The sequence below is a fragment of the Megascapheus bottae genome, chromosome 17 (genome assembly GCF_031878675.1).
Source record: "Megascapheus bottae isolate mThoBot1 chromosome 17, mThoBot2.hap1, whole genome shotgun sequence".
Taxonomy (NCBI): domain Eukaryota; kingdom Metazoa; phylum Chordata; class Mammalia; order Rodentia; family Geomyidae; genus Megascapheus; species Megascapheus bottae.
Genome location: NC_143525.1, coordinates 43,766,475 through 43,793,856, shown reverse-complemented (window position 1 = coordinate 43,793,856; position 27,382 = coordinate 43,766,475). Strand labels below are relative to the sequence as shown.

General features: G+C 55.0%; 1 protein-coding gene across 3 annotated transcripts; it reads left to right on the top strand.

Annotated features, from left to right (window-relative positions):
• The first annotated feature begins 663 nt into the window (after positions 1-663).
• Tbx4 (T-box transcription factor 4) lies at positions 664-27,126 on the top strand. 3 transcript variants are annotated; one of them, XM_090351756.1, is made up of 9 exons: positions 664-716; positions 3,998-4,207; positions 4,759-4,853; positions 11,812-11,931; positions 13,362-13,509; positions 22,789-22,941; positions 23,582-23,670; positions 23,832-24,070; positions 25,897-27,126. In XM_090351756.1, exons 2-9 carry the CDS (start codon positions 4,001-4,003, stop codon positions 26,514-26,516), a joined length of 1,671 nt encoding a protein of 556 aa, XP_090207882.1. In that variant the 5' UTR covers positions 664-716; positions 3,998-4,000; the 3' UTR covers positions 26,517-27,126. The 3 variants fall into 3 exon arrangements, with proteins under 3 accessions (XP_090207882.1, XP_090207881.1, XP_090207880.1); XM_090351755.1 differs by lacking the exon at positions 664-716 and adding an exon at positions 3,256-3,318 and having other exon boundaries at positions 25,900-27,126; XM_090351754.1 differs by lacking the exon at positions 664-716 and adding an exon at positions 3,256-3,318.
• The last annotated feature ends 256 nt before the right edge of the window (positions 27,127-27,382 follow it).

Genomic DNA, 27,382 nt, shown 5'->3' with positions numbered 1-27,382 from the left:
TGGCTGGCCCCTGGGACTGGGCTCCAGCGGAGGCCGGCCCGGCGTCTCCCGCGGCAGGCCAGCCTTCCCGTGGCCTCCGGCGTGGGGAGAGGAAGGGCTGGGACGCCGCCGGGCAGTGCCCGAAGCCGGGGGCCTGCAGGTGTGAGGACGGGGGGCGCGTGCCCCGCAGCCCGGGGAGACGGGCGCCCTGCCCGCACCGCCGACGCGGGGAGGTCGGGCCCGGCGTGGCGCCCTCGTCCTCTCGCCTCGGGCCTGCCGGGCCTCTCTAACCTCCACCACGCGGGGTTCCCGACTCCTACTCGGGCCGGAGGGGACCCCCGCCCCCGGGGCCGCGGCGAGAGCACCGGGCCGCTCCGGGGACGAGCGGGCAGCCCGGTCGGAAGTTGGGGACCCGAGGGCCGCAGAGTCCCAGGACCCCAGAACCTCCCTCCCCGGGGGGCGGCGGGGCGGACTGATTGACGGTGGCGACGTCAGAGGGGGGGGGAGGGTGGCGGCCCCGGAGGGAGGGAGCGGGAGGAGGAGGGAGCCGAGGTCCCAAAGTGCAGCCTCGGAGACCGAGGGCCGGTCCGCAGCCGGGACGCGCCCAGCCCCGAGGGCGCGGCGGGCAGCGGGGCTCTGACCCGGCGCGGGAGTGGGGGCCCCGGGCTGCTCCCGGCATCTGAACCCGCCTTGGAGCTCGGGCTGCAGGCGCCTCCGCATGCGGCCGCGCAGCGAGGGTGAGTGCGGGTCCGCGGGGACGGGGTGGGGTGTCCGGGCCAGGCGCAGCCGGAGCGGCTCGGCCGGGGCTGGAGGGGCGCGCGGGCGGGTGAAGGGCGCCTCCCGGCCGGAGGGCCCGCTTCAGCCAGGGGACGCGGGCCCCAAAGCCCCGTCCACCGGGCCGCCAGCCCCGCTTTTCAGGGACCCCCCGAGCGGGTGCACCTCCGAGCCAGCGCCCGAGCAGCTCCCCAAATAAGAAAGGCGGAGGAGGACTCGGGTACCGGCAGCCGTCATCCGAAATCGACGCAGAAACGTGAAGGATCACACTGGACCGGCTCGTCAGAGTTAAATAAAAACGTTATATTCGAGGAACGATAAGTGGTCAAAATGATCGATGTGAGCTTTATCAAAGGAGCGAGGCGGAGCGGCAGGACTGATGAAAAACACTTGGATTTTATAGTAAAAGTAGTCTTCCGTAATCAAACGAAAACTAACCACAGCCTTGAAAGGATTAAAGATAAAGTTACTCCAAATATAGAAATGATAGCTATATTAAAATCAGGAGGTGATCATTTATAACAAATAGTGATGATGCAACAAATTCCTAAACTCGGGGACAACTGTAGGAAACGAAGCAAAAGCTGAATGATGAAAAACACCTTTAAAGAAAATACTATTGGTAGCACCGACAGAATATGATCATCTAGTATCCCGTCGTGAACTATTAAATATTATCCAAAATCTTAAGGGCAATAGTAATATAAAGACATGGTCAGGAGGATTACAGAAACAATATGACAATTTATAGCCAAGGTATTCATAGTCACAATAACATTATAAATAATGGTTGAGTAATAAGAAGAATTGGCCGGATGTGATGAAAGACGATCAAGAGTACGAAGGACTGAAGCAATATTGCATGTTACAGCAAAATAAGGAAAAATAATGATGTGAGGAAAAATAACTAGCACGTTATCTTTACCATTACCAAAAAAAAAATGACAAAGTAAAATATTGCAATGACGTGAGAAGCAGTAACACCTGGATTACCGGGAACATTCTCGGCGGAACCAATTGTGGCAAGATGATAAGAAATGTAACGATGTGGAGTAAACTAACATGAATGTTGAGAACAATATTTCAAGTTATGTTAAATAAAAATCTGTTGAAACAGTGTCACAAAGTCTAGACCTAGAAATGGATACATTTTAGGGACACAGGAAAGAGTAAAACAAAGGCACATTGTATCTAATTACCTAGATATTGACAACACTATCACCAATGCGCTGGAGAGCCCTGGAATTCTGATGCCATGACAGAAAAGCGACAACATATTTTATAATGCTCAAAGGATGGAGTGTTAGAGATAAAGGTACTAATGATTCACGGGGAAATGTTACTGAACTGATCAAAATACTCTACTGTCTGTATTAATTATAAAATATTAAAATAGTACAAAACGTTAAAGATGGCTCCAGTGCAGAAAAACATTCCATAATAATCTGGATGTGAAAAGAAAAGTGCTGCCTTTCTTGGAAACTGAGGCTGCCAAAGCCCACGCACCCAAGCCCAGCGGTGGTGGTCTGCGCCCGTGGAGGTGGACGTGGGCCGCGGGCGCAGTGGGAGCTCGGGATTCGCCGGGGAGACCGCGGTGCCAGCAGCCGAGCAGCGTTCGGGGTCGCCGCTGGGGGCCAGCCCCACAAGAACAACAACAAAGAAAATTGAGGGGGGTCTCGGAGGAGGCAGCCGACCTGGGTGAGGCCAGAATTCAGCTCCGCGAAGGAGGAAAGGAGGCCCGAGGAGAAACCCGGAGCGCAGCGCAGCCCTCGCCGGCCGAAAGGCTCGCCTGCGTCCTGGACCCGGGCTGCACCTGGCGGGACTGAGAGTGAGGGACTGAGGGGGGGGCAGGTGATCAGCCCAGTCACCCCAACGGGGTGCCGACGCCCCAAGAAGACCTCAGCCACGCTCTAGGCAGCCCCTCCTCTCCAGGAGCCGCCGGTCGGGTCCGTGGGCGCCTGTCCTGGCTGGGCCCCAGATACAGGGAGAACCAGTATCTCGACTCGGGTGTACAGCCGTCCTCTTTGGAGACTTTTGGGGTTTCGAAGCTCAGCTGGGAACACGCACGTGGACCCAGGCGGGTGCTGGGTGCCCGGTCGGCTGTGGCCTGGGCTCCACTGGGCTGTCAGCCTTATCTTTATGGGCTTTTCCCAGCCCGGCGGCTCCCGGCCCCTTTTTATCTCCTGGGTTGCACTTGGCTTGTTTACTTTTCGAGGCCTTAGGAGCCCAAAGTCTCAGCCTGGGGTGGGAGGCTGGCGAAGGGGTGAGCCAGGGGCCTGTGCCTGGGAGAAACCCTAGGAGAGGAAGCAGAGATGGATTCCTGCACGAAAACGTCGACTTACAAACCCCACCAGAGCAGGGATAGGGGCACACAGAGGGTATAAGTGGTGGCACCTCTGATGATGGTGTAAGATCACCTCTGATGGGTGTAAGGTCACCTCTGATGGGTGTAAGGTCACCTCTGATGGGTGTAAGGTCCGCTGCTCCTGGTCGGATCCACTGGGCAAGCTGGCCTCTTCTCTGCAGCCCCAGGACCCGCTGAGGGGAGGCAGTGGGCACGGGATGGTAGGTAAACAGGGCTGCTGGTGAGCTGGAGGCTCCCTGGTGGCCTGCTTTTCGGCCCTGAAGGGTCTGGGTCCTTGGCCCAAAGCAGAACCGTTTGTTAAGAAAGGGCAGCTGCGGCCTGGACGGGAGGGACCCGCGAGAGGGTGCGGAGAGGGCTGTGAGGACGTTGGGCCCAGGGTAGGAGTAGCAGCGAGCTCCTCCGGTTCCAGAGCTCTGCTAACCGTGGCCTGAAGGGGTGGGTGGGGGCCAAAGAGACGGCCAGGTCCCCGGCCCAGCTGGCCAAGTCCCTCTGCAGGTGTGGAGGTGTGGAGGCCTCGGGCTAGGCCTCCTCTCCACCATTCCCGGGAGGGACAAAACCCCCAAAAGTGAGGCCGGGACTCGGCGGACCCGGGCCGGGGAGCCCAGCGGGGGGAGGGCCGGGGGTGCCGCGGGGGCCACGCCGAGGAGGCGGTTCTCTCCCCAGACCTACTCCCCACGCGGCCTCTCCCCGGCCCGCAGACCCTCCCAGGCCCCGAGCCCGGCGGGAGGAGGGGGGCCCCCGCGGCCCGGCTCCGGAGGGCGGGGTCCACGTGCGCGGGGAGGCCCCCTGCCCACCGCGAGGCCCCGGCTCCTCCGGCCCGGCCCTGGGCCTCGGGGCGGGCGTGGGTCTGAGGAGGGACGGCGCTTGCTGTGTCCGCAGGAGATGCTTCAGGATAAGGGCCTGCCGGACAGCGAGGAGGCCTTTCGGGGCCCGGGCCCAGCGCTCGGCGAGGCCAGTGCCGCCGCCGCCGCCACGGCCCCCGAGCCCGCGCTGGCCGCGCCCGGCCTCAGCGGAGCGGCGCTGGGCAGCCCCTCGGGGCCGGGCGCCGATGCCGCCACCGCCGCCACTGCCGCCGCCGCCGCCGAGCAGGTAGGGCTGGGCCAGCCGTCGGGGGCCGGGGGTGCTGGGGAGGCCTGGGCGTCTGGGATCGTCAGCCGGCTCGGGATCACCGGGCTCGGTTTGCGTTCTCGGGGTGACTGGGAGCCCCCCTGCCTCCCCTAGGACGAGTTCTAGGGCTGGAGGGGAAGGGGGACCCCGGGGGCAGGGCGAAGGCCAGGGGGCCACGCTGGCGTCGCTGTGGGGCGGGGGGCCCCGTCCCGCCGCTGTGCGTCCGCGCCCCGTCCCGTGCGCTCCCCGCGTGGGTCTCCCTGCGAGCTGGCGCTTACCGCCAGCCGCGTGAAGTGCTCGCGCAGGGCCCCCTCCCCTGCTCTCCACGCACCCTCCGCCGCTCTCCCGTGGTGCAGGCCCAAAGCCGCGAGTCGAGCCACCCATGCCATCTGTGTCTTAAACATTCGCCAATGTTTCAAGATGATCTCGTTTTTACGAGATGGGCAAGCGTGGGCTCCTGGGATGGCAGCCTTTCCTCCTTCCCTCGGAGCCTCGGGCCGCGCAGACGAGTGTTCCCCTCCCTCCCACCCCAGACCATCGAGAACATCAAGGTGGGGCTGCACGAGAAGGAGCTCTGGAAGAAGTTCCACGAGGCGGGCACCGAGATGATCATCACCAAGGCGGGCAGGTCAGCGCGGCCGGGCGGCGGGGGCGGGGGTGTGTGGTTGGGCCTAGGGGAGATGGCGGGGCACTCAGGAGGGTCATCTCCAGGGACTGCCAAGGAGTCCTGGGGGTTCCCGGCCTGGGCGCCTCCGGAGAGGCAGGGTCATGCAAACCAGGGTGCCACTCCACCCGGCACTGCAACAACCCTTTTGGCCTTTTGATTTGCCCTTCTCTCTTTGAGGACTAGGGGTGCGTTTTCCAAACTGTGGGATTGGGGACCCAGAGTTGCCCCTCAGATAACTACCTTTTTTCAATTCGAGTAGCAGCAAGAAACCCAGGTCTCCCCTCATAAGAGCAGAGCAGACTCCTCTGCCAATGGGAAGGAAGGCGTTCCGTGTGTGTGTGTGTGTGTGTGTGTGTGTGTGTGTGTGTGTTTTGAAGGCGCTGAGTTTGTGTGTGTGCTGTCTGGGGTGGGGAAGTGGGGGAAGCAGCTCTCTCCAGCTGCTGCCAGAGAGGGATGATTTATAAAGTGGAAACATCTTTAAAATGCACTGGTGTCTGTGGGAGAGAGCAGAGGAGAGAGTGAGAGAAGGAAGATGCAGACTGCAGGACAGGGTGGATGACAGAGGTGCCCCAAGGAGGGTATCTGTGGGTGGGGCCTGAGCAGTCCCAGAACAGCTCTCACCTGGGAGGTTGCTGGGGACACAGGAAAGTTCATGTTCAGGAATGGCCTTGACACGTGTGCACATGCACACCCCCCTCCCTGCACATGCACACACACACACACACACACACACACACACACACACACACACACACTTGATTTTGGTCCTTAGGGACAGGTTAAATGAGAATATGTCCCTTTGTCTGGTTATAGGCCCATAACTGAGGTTTTTGGAGAAATCAGATGGCAAACCAACGAAAGCCAGGGAGAGAGGACTGTTCCAGTTTCAATGAGGCTATTTCCATCCGTGCTACCCTCAGACTAGGGACGTAAGGGTCTCTGCCCCCTTCCCACTCCATCTGTAAAAGAAAGGGCTCTGCTTTGTGCAGTTGTCCATAAAGCACTTAGCACCATGTGCTTCAAAAGAAACCAAGGCTGGTGGTCTGCTGTGTGTCCGGGACGGAGTGCTGTGGTTCTTCCAGTCTGCTCGCTGGCCTGCCTTGCAAAGCTTCCTTTATTTTGTTGAGGGTGGAGGTCTGGGTACTTGGCAGCGCTCATGACTTAGGGAGAAGACGTGGCCAAGTAAGGAAGGAGGAAAACTGGTTTCAGGGCAAGTGTTTCAGCATTGGGGTGCTTTGGGAGGCTCCTGGGAGAGTGTGCAACCATCCTGGGGGACACATGACATAAGCGCTGCCTCTTCCTAGCTGGGCGCACTTGACCATGTCACTTAATCCCCATAGTTGTCCTGTCAGTTGAATGGTAACTACAGACTTACCTGAGGCCCTTTCCCTTGTCAGTTACCTTGAGACTCAAACAAGGGGAACGAGTGAATGGTGCTGGGTAAAAATGGCAGGTGGCCTACAGGTGTGAAGAGCCTCCTGGGACAGAGTGAAAGAAAGAAAAGAGCAATCCAGAAATTCTACTTGTAGGCAGCAGAAAGAACCTTGTCTCTCAAAAATAAATGTTCCCTGGGCATATTCTCTGCCTTTACTATTTTAAACAAAAGGCACTTGTGGTTCTCCTCGGTGAGTTTCCTGCACCTGCATAGATCCTCTTCCTTCTTTGCGCTCAGCACCCACACAGGAGGCCATCAGTTTAGGTTGATGTTTGTGCCTGATCTTATTGGAATCATTGGGATGGGTCGGGGGGCGGGCAGGGAATGATGATAATCATTTTTAAATGGCTGTGGTGAACAGTCCCCCATTTCTTTGGAAGAAGGACATCTAGGTCCTTCAGAAAGTCCTTACCACTGTCAGGCTCTACAGTTTTGTTTGTGACAGCATCATTGGATCTTGAACTCTGGACCTGGGCACTGTCCCTTAGTTGTTTTGTTGTTGTTGTTTGTTTGTTTGTTTTATCTGCTCAAGGCTGGCATTCTACCACCAGAGCCACAGCTCTACTTCCAGCTGTTTGTTTGGTTGTTAATTGGAGATAAGAGTCTCACCGACTTCCTTGAGCAGGCTGACTGAATCAGATCTCAGCTTCTTGAGTAGCTAGGATTACAGGCATGAGGTGCTTGGCTTGCTTCATAGTTCTTGTAGTTACTATTCCTTCCACGGCTTCCACTGAAAAGCTGTCCACTGCCTTATTTCTCTCTCTCCTGTCTTCCTTCTCCCCCACCCCAGCCCTCTTCCCTTTTTTCTTATTGCTGGGGATCCTACCCAGGTCTTTCCAAGTTATCCCCTCCCACTTTACATGCCATTTTCCCTGCCCTGCTCACTATACCAGGGCAACTACTAGATGCAGCCCCCTTTGCCCTTTCCTTTGCACAAGCTTGTGGCTCTTCAACACTGTCCAGTGTCTTTCCAAGGTCCTTAAACAGTGTCTGTACTAGAACCCTTCCTGGTATGCTCTCCTGGACCTTTTGAATTCTGAATAATTGATTCCTAGACTGTAAGAGCTAGGAGACTGAAAGAACATAAACCAAACCCCAGAGAAGGGATGTTAGGTGATCACCAGGTCTATATCTACAAGTACTCAGTGCATCTTACTCCTCAAGCAAACAAGATCCTGACTTGGACAAATATCTTTGATTTCTCCTCCTCCTCCTCCTCCTCCTCCTCCTCCTCCTCCTCCTCCTCCTCCTCCTTCTTCTTTTCAGGGCTCTCTTTAGAATAAGTTTGTTATCTGGCCCTAGAGATGCAGGCTAGTTAGGAACATGAACAGTGCTGTCTGGTTGAGGGGACTCTGGAGAAGAGGAACCATAATGTTCTCAGACCAATTTGAGTTCTTTGGTTCCAAGCCTCTTGCCTTAGCCCATTGGGTCACTGAAAATCTGGAGGCCAAGAGAAAGAAGAGTCTCATTAGAAAGTCTTTGAGTGACTAAGTCCATCTGGTTAATCAGTTTCTGAATGCACTAGAGCCACTGATGTTAGGTCTAAAATGAGGGTCAAATCCTCCCCAGACAGCCTCTGCCCTCTCAATCCCCTGCACCAGAGCCCTCGTGCTGGCTGGCGGATGCACAGAGCAGAACTCTCTCTTCCCATCCCTGCCAAGCTTGATCTGTGTGAGAAACTGCATTTTCTCCCAAACACAGATAAAAGTGAGCTCCACAAAAATTTAAATATAAACCTCTCCCAAATGAAAATTTCCTAACTGTCTGACTGCCCTACTCCTAGGTCATGGTTTTGCCACCAGATAAATCTCCGCTATCAGCCTTCAGAGCCTGTTGAGTTCAATGTTGCTTGTGTTAGTGACAGTGAATTTGCGTTTGAAAAATGAACTACCGATGAGAACTCCTGTTGAACCTGTATTGTTTGTTATTCTGAGGCAAGGATTTGGCCCGGCTTAATCCGGGGCTTCAAAGCCAATTGCCCTCTCTCTGTATACAGAGCGTCAGAGCCCAGTGGCGTGGATGATAAGAGAAGCAAGGGTTGAAGACACTGGGAAAAGTGGGTTGGGGAGAGAGTGCTTTGATCTCTTCTCAAAGTATTTTCTGAAAGCAAAAGTCTATCAGAAGGAAGTGCCTTAAAAAAAAAAAAAAAAAAAAAAACGAGGGAAGCAATTGACCTTCCTAAAAAACATCCTTCCACACCCCCTCCTAACCCTCCCCTGAGGGAAAATATTTCTTAAATAGATTAGAAGCCGCCCCCCCCCGTGTGTGTGTGTGTGTGTGTGTGTGTGTGTGTGCAAAGTGGGAATCAATCGAGGGCTACTGCTCTCAGAAACTATTTGGCTACAAATGGTTTGGCCTTAGCACAGGCAGCACCCTCAGACCTAGGCTAACCTAACCTTATTGGGCTCCAAGACATTCGCGTTGGAAAGATGGGTGGGGTTTCCTGTGGACCCCAGCTTTCTCCTGCAGCTCGTTTTGTTCCTCTTCAGACTCTGGCCTCCGAAGCAGGCCCGCGCACGTGTGCGCCTTAGCTTGGACACTTTTCCCTGCAGGTTTTGTTGAAGTCGAACCTCTCTGCAGAAGCGCACACACATCTTAATTTCACAACTCCATAGACTTTTGCAAAATGAGCACGGGCCCCAAGGGCTCCGGACTTCCCGCCGGCAGGGCAGGCTCGGTGACACGCCGGAGGGTGCCCTCCGCCCTCGTGGTGGGGTCTGGAGCCCCTCTCCCCACGGGGCCACGGCGGGGCTCCCAGTGCCCCTCCTCGCCCTCCAGGGGTGGGCTGGGCGCGTCCGTCCCGCGCCCGCCTCCCTGCTCAGCCCGGAGTCGCAGATTGGTGGCCCGTCCGAGCGCCCGGTTCCCGGCTGGGGCCGTGCGGGCCATCCGAGGACCCGGCCTTCGCAGTTCCCTCCAGCCCCACGGCTCCCGGATCCAGGGCGACGGCGCGGCCAGCAGGCGCGTGGGGCGGCGCCGCGGCTGTGGGGGCGCTGGGGAAGGGCGGAGGCCGGGGGCCGGAGGGGAGCCGGGGCGTGGGGCGCCCGCCAGCTCGCCGGGAGCCTGCGGAGACCGCGCCGTGGGGGGGGAGGGGGGCTCCCTTCTTGCTCCTCCTCCTCCCTCCCCAGCCACAGGGAGGGGGGCGTTCCTTCCCCCCCAGAGGGTGGTGGGGTTTCAGGTGCCTCTTCTGGTTTTCCGCTCGCTCCCGGCTCCCCGCTCCGCCCTCCTGCACGGGTGAAGACCTCGGCTGGGCCGGTAGAGCCCGGGGTTCCCAGGGGCTGGGGGGGGGGGCTGGCTCCCTCCAGCCTCCCGCAGCCACCCAGGACCCCACAGCGCGGCCTTTACCTCCCCAACGGGACTTGGGCAGGCCCATTTGTCTCCAAAACGACAGGGATGCCCCAGCCCCAGCCAGCTCCACCTTTAACCGGGTTACCCTGGCACCTTCCCTGCTGAGGGGGCTGCAGCCCTGGGAAGCGGGACTTGGTGGGCAGAGCAGGGGCAGAGCTTCCACGCACTTGCTTTTGCGTACACACCACCTGTTCTCGTCAGGAATCCTGGGGTGCCAGGGGGGTCAAATGACAAGACACCCAGTGTGCGTCGTGAGAGGTGCAGGCTTCTAGGAAGCACTCCATTTCTGCCTGGCCTGCTGGGCTTCTCAAGTGAAAGAGTAGAAGGGCCAGGCTTCCTCACCACCCCACTTGTGCAGATGGGTAAAAGCATTTCCTCCCGTGCCCCCCACGCCCATGGCGGCCTGCCCTCTGCTACTGTACCTGACTTGACTGCCTAAGGATGAACAGAGAAAGTGCAGACCCCTGGTGCCAGGCCAGCTCAAGCTCAGCTAGGGCCTCCCCATTTTGTGACTGTCTGTAGAGTAGTTACAAAATGGTGGCGTGGAGGGGATAGGATTCTTGGCCTTCCCCCAGGGAGGGGAGGCAAGGCAGCTGTTCTCCCCCGCTCCAGTATTAGGCCCCCCAGAGAACAGCAGGGCCAAGAAAGAGGGTGGTTCAGGCTCCAGCTGTGCCCTCAGCCGGGCAGGGGCTGGTGAGCTGGAGGGGGCAGGACTGGGTTCCTGAGCCTTCTCACTTCCCCCATCTGTAGAGGGGGTGGGGAGATATTTGAAAATGCTTTCAATTGACATCTGAGACAAATTCTTCCACCCAGTTTATAAGTCCCTGGACTTGCAGTTAGAACTCCCCCGCCCTCCAGGCACGCACACATGCACACATGCGCACTGGTACCCTGAGAGCGCACATGCGCCTGGGAGCCCAGGCCTACACAGCCCTACTTCCCCTGTGCAGTGAGCTCACCTTCCCCCTCAGGGTCCTGCCAACTTCTGGAGGCCTTGACTCCTTCTAGAAGCCCCCCCCCATCCCAGGTAAGCTGGTATTCCCTATCCACAAAATAAGGTGTTTGAGGTGTTCAGTTAACTGTCTTGGCTTAGCAAGAGGCAGACAGTTTTCCTGGCGTGTAATGGCTGGTCAGTATATCAGCTCAGAGGGTTGGTTATGGTTTTCCTGGTGGCTTCAGTCAGGTTTGAATTGGAGGTGGATGGAGGCTGAGGGGGACTGTGAAGTGTTGGCACTTGGTGAGCGGGGAGGGAGCTATGCACACTTACACACATTGCTGTCTGGGTTTCCTCTGATGAGGGGGATGCCTTTCTCTAGAAGGTTTTCAAGACGTTGGGTCTTGGACAGCTTCACAGTGGGCTTCCAGAAAATCTGTGTGTGTGTGTGTGTGTGTGTGTGTGTGTGTGTGTGTGTGTGACCAAAATAGGTCATAGCACTGACTTGTGGAATTCACAGGGGCTGTTGGCAACAGTCATAAATCTTTTTTAACCCTCATGGCAATCTCTAAGAGAGCTAATGGACATTTTCCTCACTTTAGAGCTAGGGAAACCAAGGCAGAGATCTATGTGTGTTGCCCAAGGCCTCAAGCTGGTCAGAGGTGGGGGCTAGGCTGTGGACTATGGCAGGATGCTTTCAGAATCCTCCATGCTGTTAATCTGGGGGCTGGCTCCTGGACTGACCGGTGGATGTCCAGTTAGGGTGCTCAGCCCAAGAGAGGCATTCACCCCTACAAAGCTCACCTGAAGAATCCTAGCAGGGTTTTCAGCAGCATTCTTCTGGTTTCCTGTGAGTCGGTGAAAGGTCTAAAGGTTTCCACCTGACATGACACCCCCTCCCCCCTCCCCCCCGTGAGGCATTCTGTGGCTCCTGGGCACATCACAGGTCATGTGATCTGGCAGCTGTGTGGAGAGGACTTGAAGACTCACACTCTGAGCAGGGTCTCTATGTTTTAGTGTCTCCCAGCCAATCTGAGGAGACAGGAATTCGGGAAAAGGTGTAAACTGCCTTCCTGGACCAGGCTGGTGGGCTGTAGGACAGAGGGAGGAGTAGGCTGTGCAAACCACAGCTACCTCTTGCCAACATGGCAGCGGTCTGCCTCCTCACTAACTCTGCCCGGTTTCTCCTGGTGCGGCGCCCTCAGGAGGATGTTCCCCAGCTACAAGGTGAAAGTCACGGGGATGAACCCCAAGACCAAGTACATCCTGCTTATTGACATCGTCCCCGCAGACGACCATCGCTACAAGTTCTGTGACAACAAGTGGTAAGAACCTTTCTTCCCTCGCTCCCCTCCCCAAACACCGGGTGTCACATGAGGCAGTGATCCTCAGCTCTGAGACGGCAGGGGCTGCGAACTGACCAGAATCTAGACATGGGAAGCAGGTGGGTGGGGGCTGAACAGAAGCTCTGGCACTTACGGTTTGTTGGGTTTCATCAGTCCTCATCCTCGCCACGCTGTGGACAATCAGGCCTTGATGACTGTGTTGGATGGTGGTAAACAGGAGTACCTGGCAGACTTAGAACCCACTGGTATCTCGAAGGAGGGCATGACCTGTTTACTGAGGGGACTTTCCTGGTTCATGTTGTTGTCTGACCTGTGGTGGCGGCCTTCTGCTTTTCTGCTTTTCCACTCACACCCTCTGTCTGCGGGTAGCGTGTCCCTCTCAGGTTGTGTGTTCACATTCAGATGGAGGAAGGCTGCTGCCTGGGCTTGGGGGATAAGATTTTTTGGCAAGGGCCTGGGGGAATTGGCAAGTTGAGTGGGCAAACCAATCTGGGGCCAGGTAAGCAAGGGATGGGCTGCTTCTCAGGAGGCCAGCTCCATAGGGTCCCTTCTACTCCCGGAGCTCAAAGCCATGTCTGCGTGGGGACAAGATTGGACAGCAAGGTACTGGCTATGTTTCTATTTCTTCTTTCTTCTCATTAGGTTAGGACTCAGAGTTGACTCTAGCTAAGGGGCCAGCTACCAATTAATTTCATACCATTTGGGGGTATGGGGGGGCAAACAAAAGTTGTATGGGTTTTTTTTTTGATAAGTTCCCTCCAAATAATAAAGTTTATAGCATTGTAAAATTAGAAGTATAGAGCCTGTCACCAGTGGCTCATGCTTATAATCCTAGCTACACAGGAAGTGGAGATCTAAGGATTGCAGTTCAAAGACAGCCTGGGAAGGAAAGTCTATGAGACTCTTCAGTTAACCAAAAAAGCAGAAGTAGAGCTGTGTCTCAAGTGCTAGAGCGCTAGCCTTGAGCCCTGAAACTCAGGGACAGTCCTCAGGTCTGGAGTTCAGTCCTCAGGACCAATACAAACTAAATAAGCTTATATGTGTGTGTGTGTGTGTGTGTGTGTATGTGTATAAATGTATAGGGTCTGGCTTAACAGTGATTACTTAGCATCTTGATCCCATTACTGCTAAGAAAAAGTAAGAATTCTGGATATACTGCATACACAGACGTGCCATGCAGTCTATCTGTGATGAACTTCAGATACAAGTTCACACTTAGCATCATCTGCCACTTCCTCCTGCAGTGACTGAGTTCGGGACTGCTGCCTGCTCCCCCCAACCGCCCTCACTCCTGTCCTGACCCACCCTGAAGTGTATGGGAATAGCAGAGCTTTTCCTCTTGGCATGGGTTGGCTCTCAGAGGGAACCCCAGTGCACTCAGCTTCTGTCTCCATTTGCTCTGCTGGTAGGATGGTGGCAGGAAAGGCAGAGCCAGCCATGCCAGGAAGGCTCTACGTCCACCCAGATTCTCCTGCCACAGGGGCCCACTGGATGCGGCAGCTGGTCTCTTTCCAGAAGCTGAAGCTGACAAACAACCACCTGGATCCCTTTGGCCATGTAAGAATGGGGACTGCCTGGCCTTGGGAGGCAAGTCTTGGGCACTGGAAGGAGTGGGGCAGGGGTGGGGAGAATCCATCCTCACAGTGCCAGCCAGCCTTGGCACTTGTGGAGGGGTCTTCAGGGAGGGAGCTTGGGCCTCTGGTCTCAGAGACAGCTGTATACTTCACTCTCTGGCTGGTGACTACGGGCAAGTGTCTCAGCCCTTTTGAGCCCTGGCTTCCTGTGGAGACAATGGAAAGGACACAGATAGGTCATTCATCGCAGTGAGGTTTGGTTGGAAGGTGTACAGAAAGCATCTTGCAGCTAGTGACGCTGCTGCTTCGGATGCCAGATCTCTCAGCTTCCGTCCACTCAAATCTCATCTTGCTGGAGCACCACACAAAACCCGAGGATGGATTCTGAAGCCCCTTTCGGGTGTGTTCTGTCTTTCTGGGGAGAAAACCTTGATCTGGCTCTTGGGTCTGCCTCTGTCAGACCTGCCTGGGCACAGGCTCTCGTGGAAGGCCTTCTGAGGCCCCAGGGATGCCATACTGCCACCACACATCCAGCATGATGGATGGATGCTCATTCTTCCCCTGTCTGGTCTTGGCAGGCCCACAACAAGGAGTGGTTTATGTGGAAATATTTAGCTCAAGTGTGGCGTGAACAGAAGCCTGGCAGCTGGTATCATCCGCCAGGATTCAGGCCCTGCCTCTCTGGACTGTGCACAGGGCCAGGCACTGGGGGGTGTAGGGCAGGAGAGGCTGCTGGATGCATTAGTGGTTAACATTCAGGGTGTGCATGGTGGGGTGTGGAGGGGCAGGTACTTTCTAGAGCCCTCCTCAGCTTCTAGGGAGCTGTGTGCAAATGAGGATCCTGTCAACAATCGCTCCTCATGGAAAAATACCCGCGATGCTTCACGTCTGGTTAGCTGGTCTGCAGTTCCTGATTCGTTTCCTAGGATCCATTCAGTTCTTCATCGTCGATGATGTATAACGAACAGCTAGGAAAATGCTTCCTTCACCTAATTAACCCAGAGCCACGCCCCAGCTGCACCCCCACCCTCACCCCCAAGCCTCTCAGTGGAGAGGAAAGAGGTGCCCTGCACCTCGGCCAGGTCTTTGTCCCACTCTGAATCTTGTGCTTGGCTGGGGTGTGGTGTCACTCAGTCTCGGGAGATTAGAAAGGACCCCCGTGATGGGAATAAGAAACCTGGACACGGCATCTCTGCCCAGACTCTAGGAGGTGGACCAGACAGCCAGTCTAGAGCTTGTCAGGAGCTGCTTCTGGATGAAGCACCTACGCATGGAGGCGCTGGCTTGGATTTGGGGCACATCAGCTGCAGGGGTGCTTCTGAGGGGAGGGACTCCAGGGTTGAAATGATAGGATTCATTAGGAGTGAGTGAGTGAATGAGAGAAGTGGGGAGGGAGGGAGGGAGGGAGGGAGGGGGAGAGAGAGAGAAAGAGAGAGAGAGAGAGAGAGAGAGAGAGAGAGAGAGAGAAGGATTGAGGGAGGGAGGGAGGGAGGGAGGGAGAGAATTGGTCTTTACAACCCAGGAGGAGGTTTTCCCAAACTGCTGTTTATCTTTGATGGCTGAATCTAGTTCTCAAGGGGTTTGCAGACAGCTCTGCTTGTAGCCTTAAGTCAGGGCCCAGGGGGCTGCTCGTATACCTGGAGGCTGGGAGGCACCTGACTCTGTTGGTTCTGTGTGCCTGGGTAACCGTGCCTTGGCATTAGGGCTTTTCCCTCGAGGGGTGGGATGCACCTCTGTCTCTTCTGTCCCCATGCACAGGTCGCACATGCCTGTGTGGCAGATCTCAGGGACAGGTGCTTGGATCCTCTCCTGCCTCCTGGTCCTGCGCTCTCAGCCCTGCCACTTGCCCTTCTGGGCTGTAGTTGTCTTGTTTTCAGCTGTTTGATTTGGGAGCATCTCTGGCCATGCAGACAGAGGTGATGGAGGGTGTGCCAGCCTCCCGGCCAAGTCCAGGCTCACCAGGGGAATGGTGAGTGCCCATGGCATGGCAAAGAGGCCACCTTTCTTGGCCTCTAGATCTAGTTGCCTGGGAAAATCATCTTGTACCATAACATACCCAAACATGTCCTTCCTTCTGTACCACTCTTCCCACATTTCCCTTGAGAGCTTGTAGGCCTCACGAGGCTTCCTGCAGCCCTTCCCCACAGGAGTGCTCACACTGCCACCCCTAGAGCCTTCTGTGGGGCTGGGACCTCTGCCAGGAAGGGGATGGGGCTCTGGGACTGTCACCAGAGTGGTGAAATTGAAAGTCCCAAGCTCAGAGCGGGAAGGGGGCGTGCAGGGTGGAATCTGGGGAAGCTAGTAAGACATGGAGCATCCTCAAATGGTTACTGTGCACCCCCATAACCACAGCTCCCTTCTTTAAGCCCTTATGTATTGGACCTATCAGCCATCTTTGCAGTGAGGAAACAGGGTGAGCCGAACTTGAAGCTTTCTAACCTAGAATACTGAGCCGGCTTGGTGGACTGCATGGTGACACCAGGAGAGGGTCTAGGGTGTGTGTGTGTGTGGGTAGTAATTGGAGCTCTGGGATGGGGACCTCTCAGATTTTGCAGCCATGTTCCTAAGAACAAGGCAGAGCTCGGACTGGGAAAATGTGGGCTTTGGAAGCCAAAACCCCCACAGGGAGATTTCTCGTCAGAACCATGAAGGTATGGCCATGGGAGTTGGAAATAAGCTTACAGCCAGAGGTAGGAGAAGCAGAAAGGATCTTGGGAGCAGGGGCAAGATGGCAGGGCCTCCCGTAGCATGCCTTCAGCTCCACCTCTGCTGCATACTTACCACCTGTACATACTTACCACCGCCTTCCACCTCCCTGCACCTTGCAATCACATGGTGGAAAGCGAAGCTGCTCTCCTCCTCCTTCCCCTCCTCCGCTTCTAACATACCAACCACACCTGGGCTTCCAGCAGCTCAGGGAGCTGCACTGTGGCGAGATAGGGCCCTGTTCTGGGCAGGGCATAGAGGCAGCTGGCAGGTGGGTGTTGCTTCTCTGCTCATCTGGAGGCAGGGAGGAGATGCACGCGCACAGGAGATGGTCTCGATCAGTACCTCCACGAGCCAGGCCTCCCTCACAGGCTGGGGAGGCAGGGTGCCTGTGAAGTGAGGTTTATTCGACCTGAGCTGGAACAAGTCCTCTGTCCCCCAAGTGCGCACTACTTCCACGGGGCTTCACAGACAGCCAGCCCCATAAATCGACATGTCTTCAGTGTCATGCCTCCAGCTTCTCATTCCCATCCACCAGTTTCTTGTAGCACCCACCACGCACACACACACACACACATTTCTTTCAGCATTTTAATGTACATATAAGCAGAATACACAATCTCACATCCCCTCTTTTATATACACACAGCACCCCATTGTACAAATGCTTTTTTGTAACCTTGTTTTATCTTTGAAATCATCCCATTCTCAGCGTTTCTTCCTTTCTTTGCCATAGCTGCCTACAGTTTTGTTGTGTGGTTTATGTACACATCTACATGAGAACTTTCTTCTAATATATTACACACATATGTTAGGAGAAGATTTATGTCTCAAAATATATTTCCAACCTGCATTTGATAGATGTAATATAATATATTTGAGCAAGCGTCTCACTCCTTTATCATGCAGCCCTGGCTGATCCTCCTCCTGAGTCTTCTGAGTGCTGGGATTATTCGTGTACACTACCATGCTTGGCTTCTAGTAGTTAGTGAGTTAATTGACCCTCAAGGAAACTATCCTAGCATTCAATTTGAAGTGCCTATATAATTTCTGTCTGTCTCTCCTTAGGGAACTAGCAGTTGTCCCAACACAAGTCACCAAAGTGTCTTCTTTTCTCTCTGGATCAGGACCTCCCTGTGACTTTTTTCTGCATGCTTACTGCCTGGGTGAATTTGTATACTGTAACTGCTGAGACTTTGTGATGGCTTAGTGTTTGGCAGAGCTTGTCCCCTTGACTCTACTTTTTTCAGAATTTTCTTGGTTAATTATATGTATTGTTTTCGTATAAACTGTATGATACAGCATATAATGCTGAAAAAGAAACATTTGCTTTTTTATTGTATTTTATCATCGGGATAATGTATAGAGGAGTTACAGTTACATTCATCAGGTAGTGGGTACATTACTTCTCGAACCTTGATACCCCTTCTCATGTTTTTGTCCCCCTTTCCCTCCCCCTCCCACAGATTTGCTTGTTTATTGGAACCCCTTAAATGATCAACTTACTTAAAGAGTCTCTTTGCAGAACATCATCTTTGTATCCACCAGGGTGCCATCCTGGGTTTCCACAGAAGGGCTCTGCCTTTCTTCTGCTCATGCCTTTATTTTGGATGACTGTGATTCTTGATTAGATTGTGAAGTCGGAAGTTTTGATTCCCCTGCATGGGTGCTCAGTGGGCACTCTGCTGACAATCCAGTGGGGCTGGTGGCAGCATGTGAATAATGAACCCAGGGAAGGGGTGCTTTGGACAGAGAAGTCACTTCCTCTGCCAGTGGTTGATATCCCCAAAGCTTGTGCTATGAACTTGCCAGTGGAGACACACAGCTTTGCAACTTCCCCTTTCCTTGTCACCCACATTTGCTGAACCGTGATAATGTGCCACCCTCTTGCTGGTGCTTCATCCCTTCCAACTTGCTCCCCTCACCAGCCAGGTAAAGAGAGCACGGCTTCCGATTTTCTGCACATTAATTGGAGGTGAGTCTCACGGACTTCCATGCCTGGGCTGGCTTTGAACCCTGTTCCTCAGATTTCAGCTTCCTGAGTAGCTAGGATTAAAGGAGTTACTGGTGCCCGGTTCAGGATTTGAATTTAGTACCCATTCTGCATTTTTTATTTTTTGTGCTGATTCTATGACTTGAATTCAGGGCTTGGGCTCTGTCCCTGAGCTTTTGTAGTCAAAGCTAGCACTCTACAACTTGAGCCAAAGCCCCATTTCTGGCCCTTTGCTAATTGGGAATAAGTCTCTTGGACTTTCCTACTGGCTTTAAATCATGATCCTCAGATCTGAGCCTCCTGAATAGCTAGAATCACAGGTGTGAGCCACCAGCCCCCTGCTTACAACTCATTCTAGCTCTGCCTCAAGTTCACTGTTTGGCAAATGCCTTCTCCTCTGTGGTGCTCATGAGGATAGAATAGAGGCTGCTTGGTAAAGATTAATTATCATAATGTATAATACATTTAGCCTAGGGCCCGTCCCTAGGTAGTGAGTGCTCTGGGAACCTTGACTTACTGCTTCTGTGAGAGGAGACAAAGTTTTGAGCCTCATGGAGGACCCACAGGTTTCTGCTTTGGGAGTGACGTCTAAGGCCCTCTGAGTGACAGAAGGGCTGCCTGGCTCAGTTCTAATGTGGATATTTCATGGAATGGTCAGTCCCTTCTCTTGGTCCCAGTTACTGCCTTTCTATCCTTTCCCCCTCCTTCCCTCTCTTCCCTCCCATCTCCTTTCTCTCTCTTTTTCTTTGTAAGCCCTAGCCTTATTGTCCTATCCTCTTCACAAGCTAGGGAGGGTGGTTAAAGAAGGACGACAGAGAAGTAGTCTTAGGAAATAAAGTTATGACTGGGTGCTGATGGCACCTGCCTGTCCTTGGGGAGGCAGAATCGCGATTTGAGGCCAGCCCAGGTACAATATTACATGAGATGCCTTCTAAATGCCAAGCAGGGAGTCATGGCATATGTAGGCTCAATTTGCAGCAGGGACTCAGCAGGAAGAGAGCCTTCCTGGTATGCTCAAGGACCCCAGTTCAAACCCTAATACAACCCAGAATAAATTCTGTTTGTTTGTTTTTTTTCCTGGCCAGTCCCAGGGACTGACTCAGGGCCTGAGCACTGTCCTTGGGCTTTCTCAAGGCTAGAGCCCTTCCACTTACACCTTTTTCTATGTATGTGGTACCTAGGAATCGAACCTGGGTCTTTGTGCATGCTAGGCAAGCACTCTACCACTAGGCAAACTCCCAGACCCCCAAACCTGGTTTTAATACATGGCAAATGGACAATTTAACCACACTGTTATTAAGGCTAGCATCTGGTTATATCATGTTCTACAGTAGGCAGAGGGCCTAGCGGCCCCACGGTCCTCATGGTGCTTGCTTGACACCTTCCCCCCAGTCCTGAAGCCTGTGCAGAGCAGCCTGTGCTGCTCTCAGAGGCCACCTGGACTCAGTCAGGATGGCCTCCAACCAGCTGTGTGTCCTTGGGCAAGTCACGTTTGGGCTCCAGGCTTCCTAGTTCTTCTCATCTGTAAAACGAAGGGGTTGGACAAGACTACAGGGATGTCTGCATTCTGCCTCTCCACACCCCGATGCTCTGAGAGGACCGTGGTCCTCCGTGGCTGAGCACGCTGTGGCCGCTCTGGAGGAGAGGGATGTTTGGCGCTGTTGCAGTTGCTAACATAGAACAGGCTTCTGAACTGTGGCCAGAACATAATGAATCCCATTTCTGTAGAACAATGAAGACGGGACTGTCATGTAGCGGTTGGTGACGTGGCTGGCCCATTTGGCGCAATCTCTTCTGCAACCAATGTACATTAGATACTCTGGCAAAGTACATGGATGTGGCACTTGAGGAACTTCCGAGCAAAGCTAGGTGTGTGAGTCACCCAGCTGGTTCCACATTCTCTCTGACTCCTGAGACTGAGGTTCAAGTTTATGTCTGTGTGGGTTCAGTGGGTGGGGGCTTTCTTCTAGACCCCAGGCAGGTTCCAGATAGTCAACGTGGAAGGGGTGTTTGGACTCACGTGGTCAAAGGCTCTCATTTTCCAGATGAGAACCTCATTGGCTCCAGCGGTGATGAGTAGAGATACAGGGGCTTCTGGAGTGCTTTGTGGTTGACATTGCGCCCCCTAGGGGTTCCTACCTGAGGCTGCAGGTCCAGCAGTTTCTCTCTGGTGTTTCTGGCTACTTCCCCAGAGGATCTAGTCGCCAGGGTCAGTGTCTCAATGGGCTCAGGTGTTAGGCCTTTATTTCAAGGAAGAAAGGGAACCGTCTGAGGCCCTTCTAAATAAGAGGTCCTGAGTAAGCCCTGTGTGTCCTGAAGAGGGCTGTGAAGCCAGGCAGCGTTCCTGGCTTCCCCTTTAGGTTCTAAACAAGGGACTTTCCTCACAAGAAGCACAGCGGCTGCTCATGAAGAGGAAGTAGGTGGAGATGTGCCTTCTGCTTTGCAGGCAGAATCACCAGGACTTGGCCACTGAATGGATCTGGAGGTGGTGACATTGAGGAGAAAGGGGGTTCATGGCAGTGCCTCTGCTGTGGCTGTCCATCCGTCCCAGGAGCAGGGACGGTCTCATCTGTCCTAAGATCTGGCGGGCTCTTGGTGCCTCTGACCTCTATGGGAATCTGTCAGTGCAATGTCCTTTCTTCCTCTGCTGCCAAATCCTAGGGGTGCCGTTAGTGACCAGAGGCCGGTCCTGCTGGGAGCAGTCCTTTCTCTGGGGAGTTCCTTTGATTTCTTGTAGTGCTGGGGCATCCCCTCCCTCCTGCCAGTGCTAGAGAGGTTTGCTATTTTACTGAAGGGCCAGCTAAGCATTGGTAAAATGTTTCAGAGCTGAGAGTTTAGAGTGGCATAGGGCCTGGAAAGGCTTTCCTGAAGGGTCAGGTCTTCGGGGGACAAGAAGGAGAATGTAGAAATGGAGGGAACTCAAGAGGTGAAAAATTCAGACAGAAGAAGGCTGGAATCGGGGCATTCAGGGAACATGAAGGCTGACTCTCAGGAGCTCAGCTGCCAGGACTTCTGGGAGCTCAGGTCCTTTCTGGGCTCTAGTGGCTTGATGAGTGGAGCAGGTGACAGAGTAACTTATGGGGACAGGAGGAATCTCAGAAGACCCAGCCCTCTTTCTAAGGGGACATTCCAGGGAAAGGAGAGTCAAGTCTCTCTCGTTATTACCGGGCTCCTGTTTTACTCTGGGTCCCTAGCTGTAGGACTAAGGTTGGGAAACTTACCTGCCCCAAGGCATCCAGAGGTTTGTAATTTGGGCTGGTGGGGGATGGCTAATTCAGGAAATAAAAGGCTGGCTTCCACTGGCCAAACTGGGGGGCTCAGAGCCATGGCCCACCCCTTCTGCTGGCTAGTTCTCCAATCGTCTCTGTTCTCAGGGCCAGACCCACACTCGGCCAGGCTCCCCACAGAAGAGCCTGGCTCTTATTTTTCTTTTACCATTGTGGTCATCCAAGAGTTAACATTTTCACTCTGCTCCTGCAGGCCCCTGGGAACCCGGAAGGGAAGGGTGGGAATCTGCAGGAACAGGGCCTGAAGGCTTGCCTAGCTGGGCCAGAAACCAAAGGGTTAACAGATGCAGCCGTGCTGATAAAAACCGCCCCAAATTCCTGGTTCTGCCTGCAGTGGGGAGGGCATCTGGCAAATGTCAACCATAAAAAATACATCTTAATGGCACATGATGTACAGCTACTGTGGGGCATGGCTACGTGAGGCAGGTTTGGGGCGGGACCACTGTGTTACCACCAGGGCCCCGTGCTGCTGCGCCTTCTGGGCTCTTGCTAAGCTTTGTTCTGCTGGGGTAACTTGTGCACTGCCAGCTCGTGGTCCTTGAGGGTTGAGGACCTCAGACCTTCCCTGCTGTTGTTTGAGACCCGGGGCTGTGCGTGGACTGTGGGTGGGAAGAGCTCCTGGCACTGGGTGGCTCAGCAGGAGCGCACAGCCTGTCTGCAGCCTCTGCTGTGAGCGCTGAGGGGTGCTGGTCATTTCCCCAGCTTCTCCCAAACCCTGCCTGCCTCCCAAACCGCGCCTGCGCGCTGGAGTTGCCTTGGTGGGCATCATTGGGGGAGGAGGGGCCTGAGCACTGGCAGCGTTTCTAGGAAGGGCAGGTCTCAGGCCAGGGGCATGGCGTGTGTGGGGGAGTCTAGAGTGGTACACTGTTGGGGTACTGCCATCCTACTGTATACAAATGTAGACGAGACTCAGAGAAGTTGAGTGACTTCCCCGAGGCCATCAAAACCCTCCACTACCTCCACTGCTGGAGTGCTGAGCTCACGGGAGCTTTTTAAACTGTAAATGACTTTCCCTGAGTAAAAGCAGCCTGACACACCGGGGTGGTATGGGCCAGGTCTTCATGCTGGGGTAGAGAGGCCAGGTAGGTGTGGGGCAGCAGATTTGGGGACGCAGGGGTCTGGGTCCTGGAAGCATCAGCTCTCTCTCTCTGGGCTTCAGGCTTGCTGGGCAGGCCCTGGGCTTTTAGGAGGATACAGCCAGCTCTGGGTCAGCTGGCCAAGGTCAGGGCCAGCAGTGTGGGCCCCCGAGGCTCAAGGTGGAACTGTTCTCTTCCAGATCATTCTCAACTCCATGCACAAGTACCAGCCAAGGCTGCACATCGTTAAGGCTGATGAGAACAATGCTTTTGGCTCCAAAAACACAGCTTTCTGTACGCATGTGTTCCCAGAGACGTCCTTCATCTCTGTGACCTCCTACCAGAATCACAAGGTATGACCACCTCCCACCAGCGGCGCTTCTGCCCGTGACACGCAGGCCGGAGGCAGGCGGGGCAGAGAGAGACATAAGACCCAAGCACAGAGTATAAGTATATTAAGGAGAAAGGCTGGTTCCCGCGGGCCAGAGCCCATGGCCAGCAACTGCAAAGATGAGGAGCATGGAGTCTGCCTTGGGGGTGGACTGTTAGGCCCTTCTTTTCTTTAATCTTCCTCCTCCTGGTGCTTCCAAAGGTAGGATTGTGGGCCTGCATACAGGGCAGGAAATGGGGAGAGAAGGGCCTTTCCAGGGTCCTTCCTGCTCTAGACTGGCCACTGGCCCTTAGACAAGGACCAGGGGCAGAAGTGGGGCAAGTTAGCACGGTCGTCACCATCTGGGGTTGTATTGGCACGGGACAGGGTGACAGAAGAGGTAGACGGCAGCCAGGAGGTGTGGGAGGAGGAAGTGGAGGAATTGGATGGAACAGAGGTGAATGGCGAAGCTGAGCGGGACCCACCATGCTTCTCAGCTTAGAGCTGGGGCCCAGCTTTCCCAGACCTGAGTCCTGCACATGCCTGGGCTGGAGGAGGAAGGTCCGGGAGTCCATCTGCTCCCTCTTCTCCCAGCTTCTCTATGGGGTGTCCCTTCCCCACAGATCACGCAGCTGAAAATTGAGAACAACCCATTCGCCAAGGGATTCCGCGGCAGCGATGACAGCGACCTCAGGGTGGCCCGGCTGCAGAGGTAGGGAGGCCCTGGCCTTGCTCGGGTGAGGCAGGAAGCCCAGGGACCTCAGGGTGGCCCGGCTGCAGAGGTAGGGAGGCCCTGGCCTTGCTCGGGTGAGGCAGGAAGCCCAGGGACCTCACAGCATCTTCACTGTCTCCCTTCCCTTCCCACCTCTTCAGCAAAGAGTATCCTGTGATTTCCAAAAGCATCATGAGGCAAAGGCTGGTGTCCAGCCAGCTGGCAGCCAAGCCGGATGTCAGCCCCCTGCACAGCGCCCACCAGGCACTGCAGCAGTACCAGTACGAAAACGGGGCGCACATGCAGTTCGCCACCACCGCAGAGCCACAGGACCTGCCCCTCAATGCCTTCTCCTCGCAGAGGGACTCCAGCCTCTTCTACCACTGCCTGAAGAGACGAGGTACCACTGGAGGGGGTGTCCCTGGGCACAGCCGGACGGCTCAGGCACACAGGCAGGCTCAGGGCCACTCTTCTCCATGCAGGAATTCTGGTTCTTGCTTGTATGGGGTCCCTTAGCAGAGCAAGGAGGACTTCGAGTCCTGGGTCTGGCTCTCCAGCTGGGCAGGATCTGCACAGGGACGCAGCCACTGGAGCTCCAGGCCAGGAAGACTGTGCAGGACTGCCATACTGCACTTCTTGTAAAGGGAGAGCCAGCCTCCCATTTCTCTGTGGACTGTCATGGCGATTAGTGTTTGACCCCCTCTTCCCCTCCCACCAGACTAGCCATGCCACTGGTGTTCTCTTGGGAATGTTCCCGGGGACTAGATGGCAGAGATCTAAGTAACCCCAAGTACAGGTCCCATTTATAACTCAGGACCAAGCCAGCTGTGGCCCTCAGGCCAAATCCTGCTTGCTGCCCGTACAATCTGACTTTTTTCATTTTTACATAGTTGAGCAGAGTTAAAAGATTATTTCCTGGTATTTAAATACTAGGTAAACTTCAGTGTTTAATATCAGTTCAAGTTCAGAAAGCACATCCATGCCCACATACTTGCGTATCACCCAGGACCCTTCCCAGAACTGTAGTGGGGTAGAGTAACTATGACACACCCTGGACAGCCCACAAAGCCTGAACTATTTACTATCTGGCTCTTGTTCCTTCTGACTGGAGTGGATTGGGCCACCTGCCAGGGGAAAAGGAGGACTCTGGAGAGGGAAGCAGGAGAAGGGGCATGTTCCTCCTGGGCAGGGAAGCGGCCTGCTGAGGGGGGCTCAATGGGTGAGGAGTGTGAGGGCTTCAGAGTAGGCCCCGCCCTCTGTGGGCTCACAGCCCTGCAAGCCAATCCCTGGAGGAAACACAAGGAAAGAAGCCAAGGTCAGCCACAGAGAAGTGTTCATAAATTCCTCGAGTGGACTGCTCCCCTGGGCTCTCATGCTTGGCTCATCCTTGGGCCCCAGGGAAGGGCATGTCACTGCACCTGGGGAAGGCCCCCACCTGAGGGTGTTGGAAGCTTCAGAGACATAGTTTGTGGCATCTAATGTCACCTTTCCACAGAATATCGCTACCACGGTAGACACGTGAATGCCAGCATGACTGGCGCTTCTCCGAGCATAGCAGGACTGATGTCTCCTTCTAAGAACAAGCCAGGCAGCTCACACCTGTAATCCTAGTGCCTCAGGAAGTCGTAGTTCAAAGCCAGCCTGAGCAGGAAACTTCATTAGACCCTTATCTCCAATTAACTTCCCCTGCTCCCTGCCCCACCCCCAAAAAAACTAAGTGAAGCTGTGGCCCACGTACTAGAGAACGAGTCTTGAGGTCAGGTATTGCTGCGTGTGCGTGGACACACACACCCCTTACCTTTGGGTAGCCTTGGCTTGCTGAGCTCCTCAGGAGCTGAGGATGGAGGCAGAATCCCTTCAGACAGTGTGGTCTCTGGACAACTGCCAGCCCCTCCTGAGCCAGGGCCCACGGAGCCTGGGATCACGGCCACGTCAGGGCCTCTTAGCATCCTGACCCACAGGAAGGCCCCGGGGAAAGCGCGTGCTTCCTGGCTCCGCGCATGTCTCTGGGCCCAGCGCTGTGGTGTCCCACATGGGGACACCTGTGAGTGTGCTCCATGACAAACTTCTTTTTGGTCTTTGCCACCTCAGGAGAAGCTGGAGCTAGTTAGAAATGGATCTGGAAGTGCCATAGCAACCCCAGGCAAAAGCAGGGCCGAGCCACCCTGGCATCCGGTGGGGGTGGCAGGAGAAGCGAGGCCATCTGAATAGTTCTTTGTCTCCCAGCAGACAGTGCCCGCCACCTGGACTTACCTTGCAAGCGGCCCTATCTGGAAGCTTCCTCTTCAGTGGGGGACGACCACTACTTCCGTTCCCCCCCTCCGTACGATCAGCAGATGCTGAGCCCCTCCTATTGCAGCGAGGTGACCCCTAGGGAAGCCTGTATGTACTCGGGGTCAGGGCCTGAGATCGCAGGGGTGTCTGGGGTGGACGACTTGCCCCCACCCCCACTGAGCTGTAACATGTGGACTTCCATGTCGCCGTACACCAGCTACAGCGTGCAGGCCGTGGACACGGTGCCTTACCAGCCCTTCCCCGCACACTTCCCCGCCACTACCATGATGCCTCGGCTGCCCACCATCCCCGCCCAGAGCTCCCAGCCACCAGGAAATGCTCACTTCAGTGTCTACAACCAGCTCTCCCAACCTCAGGTCCGTGAGCGGGGGCCGGCGGCCTCCTTCCCCAGGGAGCGGGGCCTCCCCGCAGTGTGCGAGAGGAAGCCCCCCTCCCCGCACCTGAACGCCCCCAGTGAGTTCCTCTACTCTCAGAGCTTCTCCTTGACCCGGGAATCTACCTTACAGTACCACTCGGGAATGGGGGCCGTGGAGAACTGGACTGACGGATGACCGCCCGGCTCCTGGACAGCCCCAGGACCTTGTTAATCCAGAATTTACCCCTGTAGCGGCCAGCACACCCGAGAAACCCAGGAAGGTATTTCAGAGGGTGTGTGTACGCCTGTGTGCTTCTGCACACGTGTGTGTATTTGGAGAGTGTCTTCTGCCAGACCACCAAGGCCATGCCAAGGAACAAAAAAGCAAACCAAAACACCCCAATTATCTAAGAAGTGATTTGGGCTGTACAAGCAGGGCCCATTGTTACCTGATACTTCTTGACATACTGGTGGATGGGAGAGGAGTCGGGGTTCAAGAGAGCTCCTCGGGGGCCAGGGAAAGATAATCTTAAATTAGGGTTCAGGGTCTCTGTGCACATCTTAAACCTTCCTTAGCCTTCCCCTTGTAAGAGGAGCTGCAGAAGACCTTGAGGGAAGCAGGGCCCCTGTCCTCTGGCATCTGGAGATTCTGTAGGACTAGAGCTGGCCTCAGTTAGAGGTCTGGAGGTGGGAGGGATGGCTTTCAGAAAGGGTCAGTGCCACGGCATCATTCAGGTTTTGTCATAAAGTAAAAGCCCTTTCCCCTGGGTCCGCAGCATCATAGTCTCTCTTCCTCTCTCTCTCTCTCTTCCCCCCCCCCTCTCTCTCTCATACAAAACTCAACCTGTCAGATTATATCAGCCTGTCAAAACCCAGCTGAGACTAAATGCACCTCACTGGGCAGTGACCCCCGAGACGAGACGGGAGCTCATGGCAGGCCTCTCCCAGGGCCTGTTCTGCTCCTACAAAATGCAAACCTCTGGGGAGAAAGAAAGGTGTTAGAAAATAAAGATAATTGAGAAAGATTTCCTTTCTTCCAGAAAGTTTAGCCAGTGAGCACAG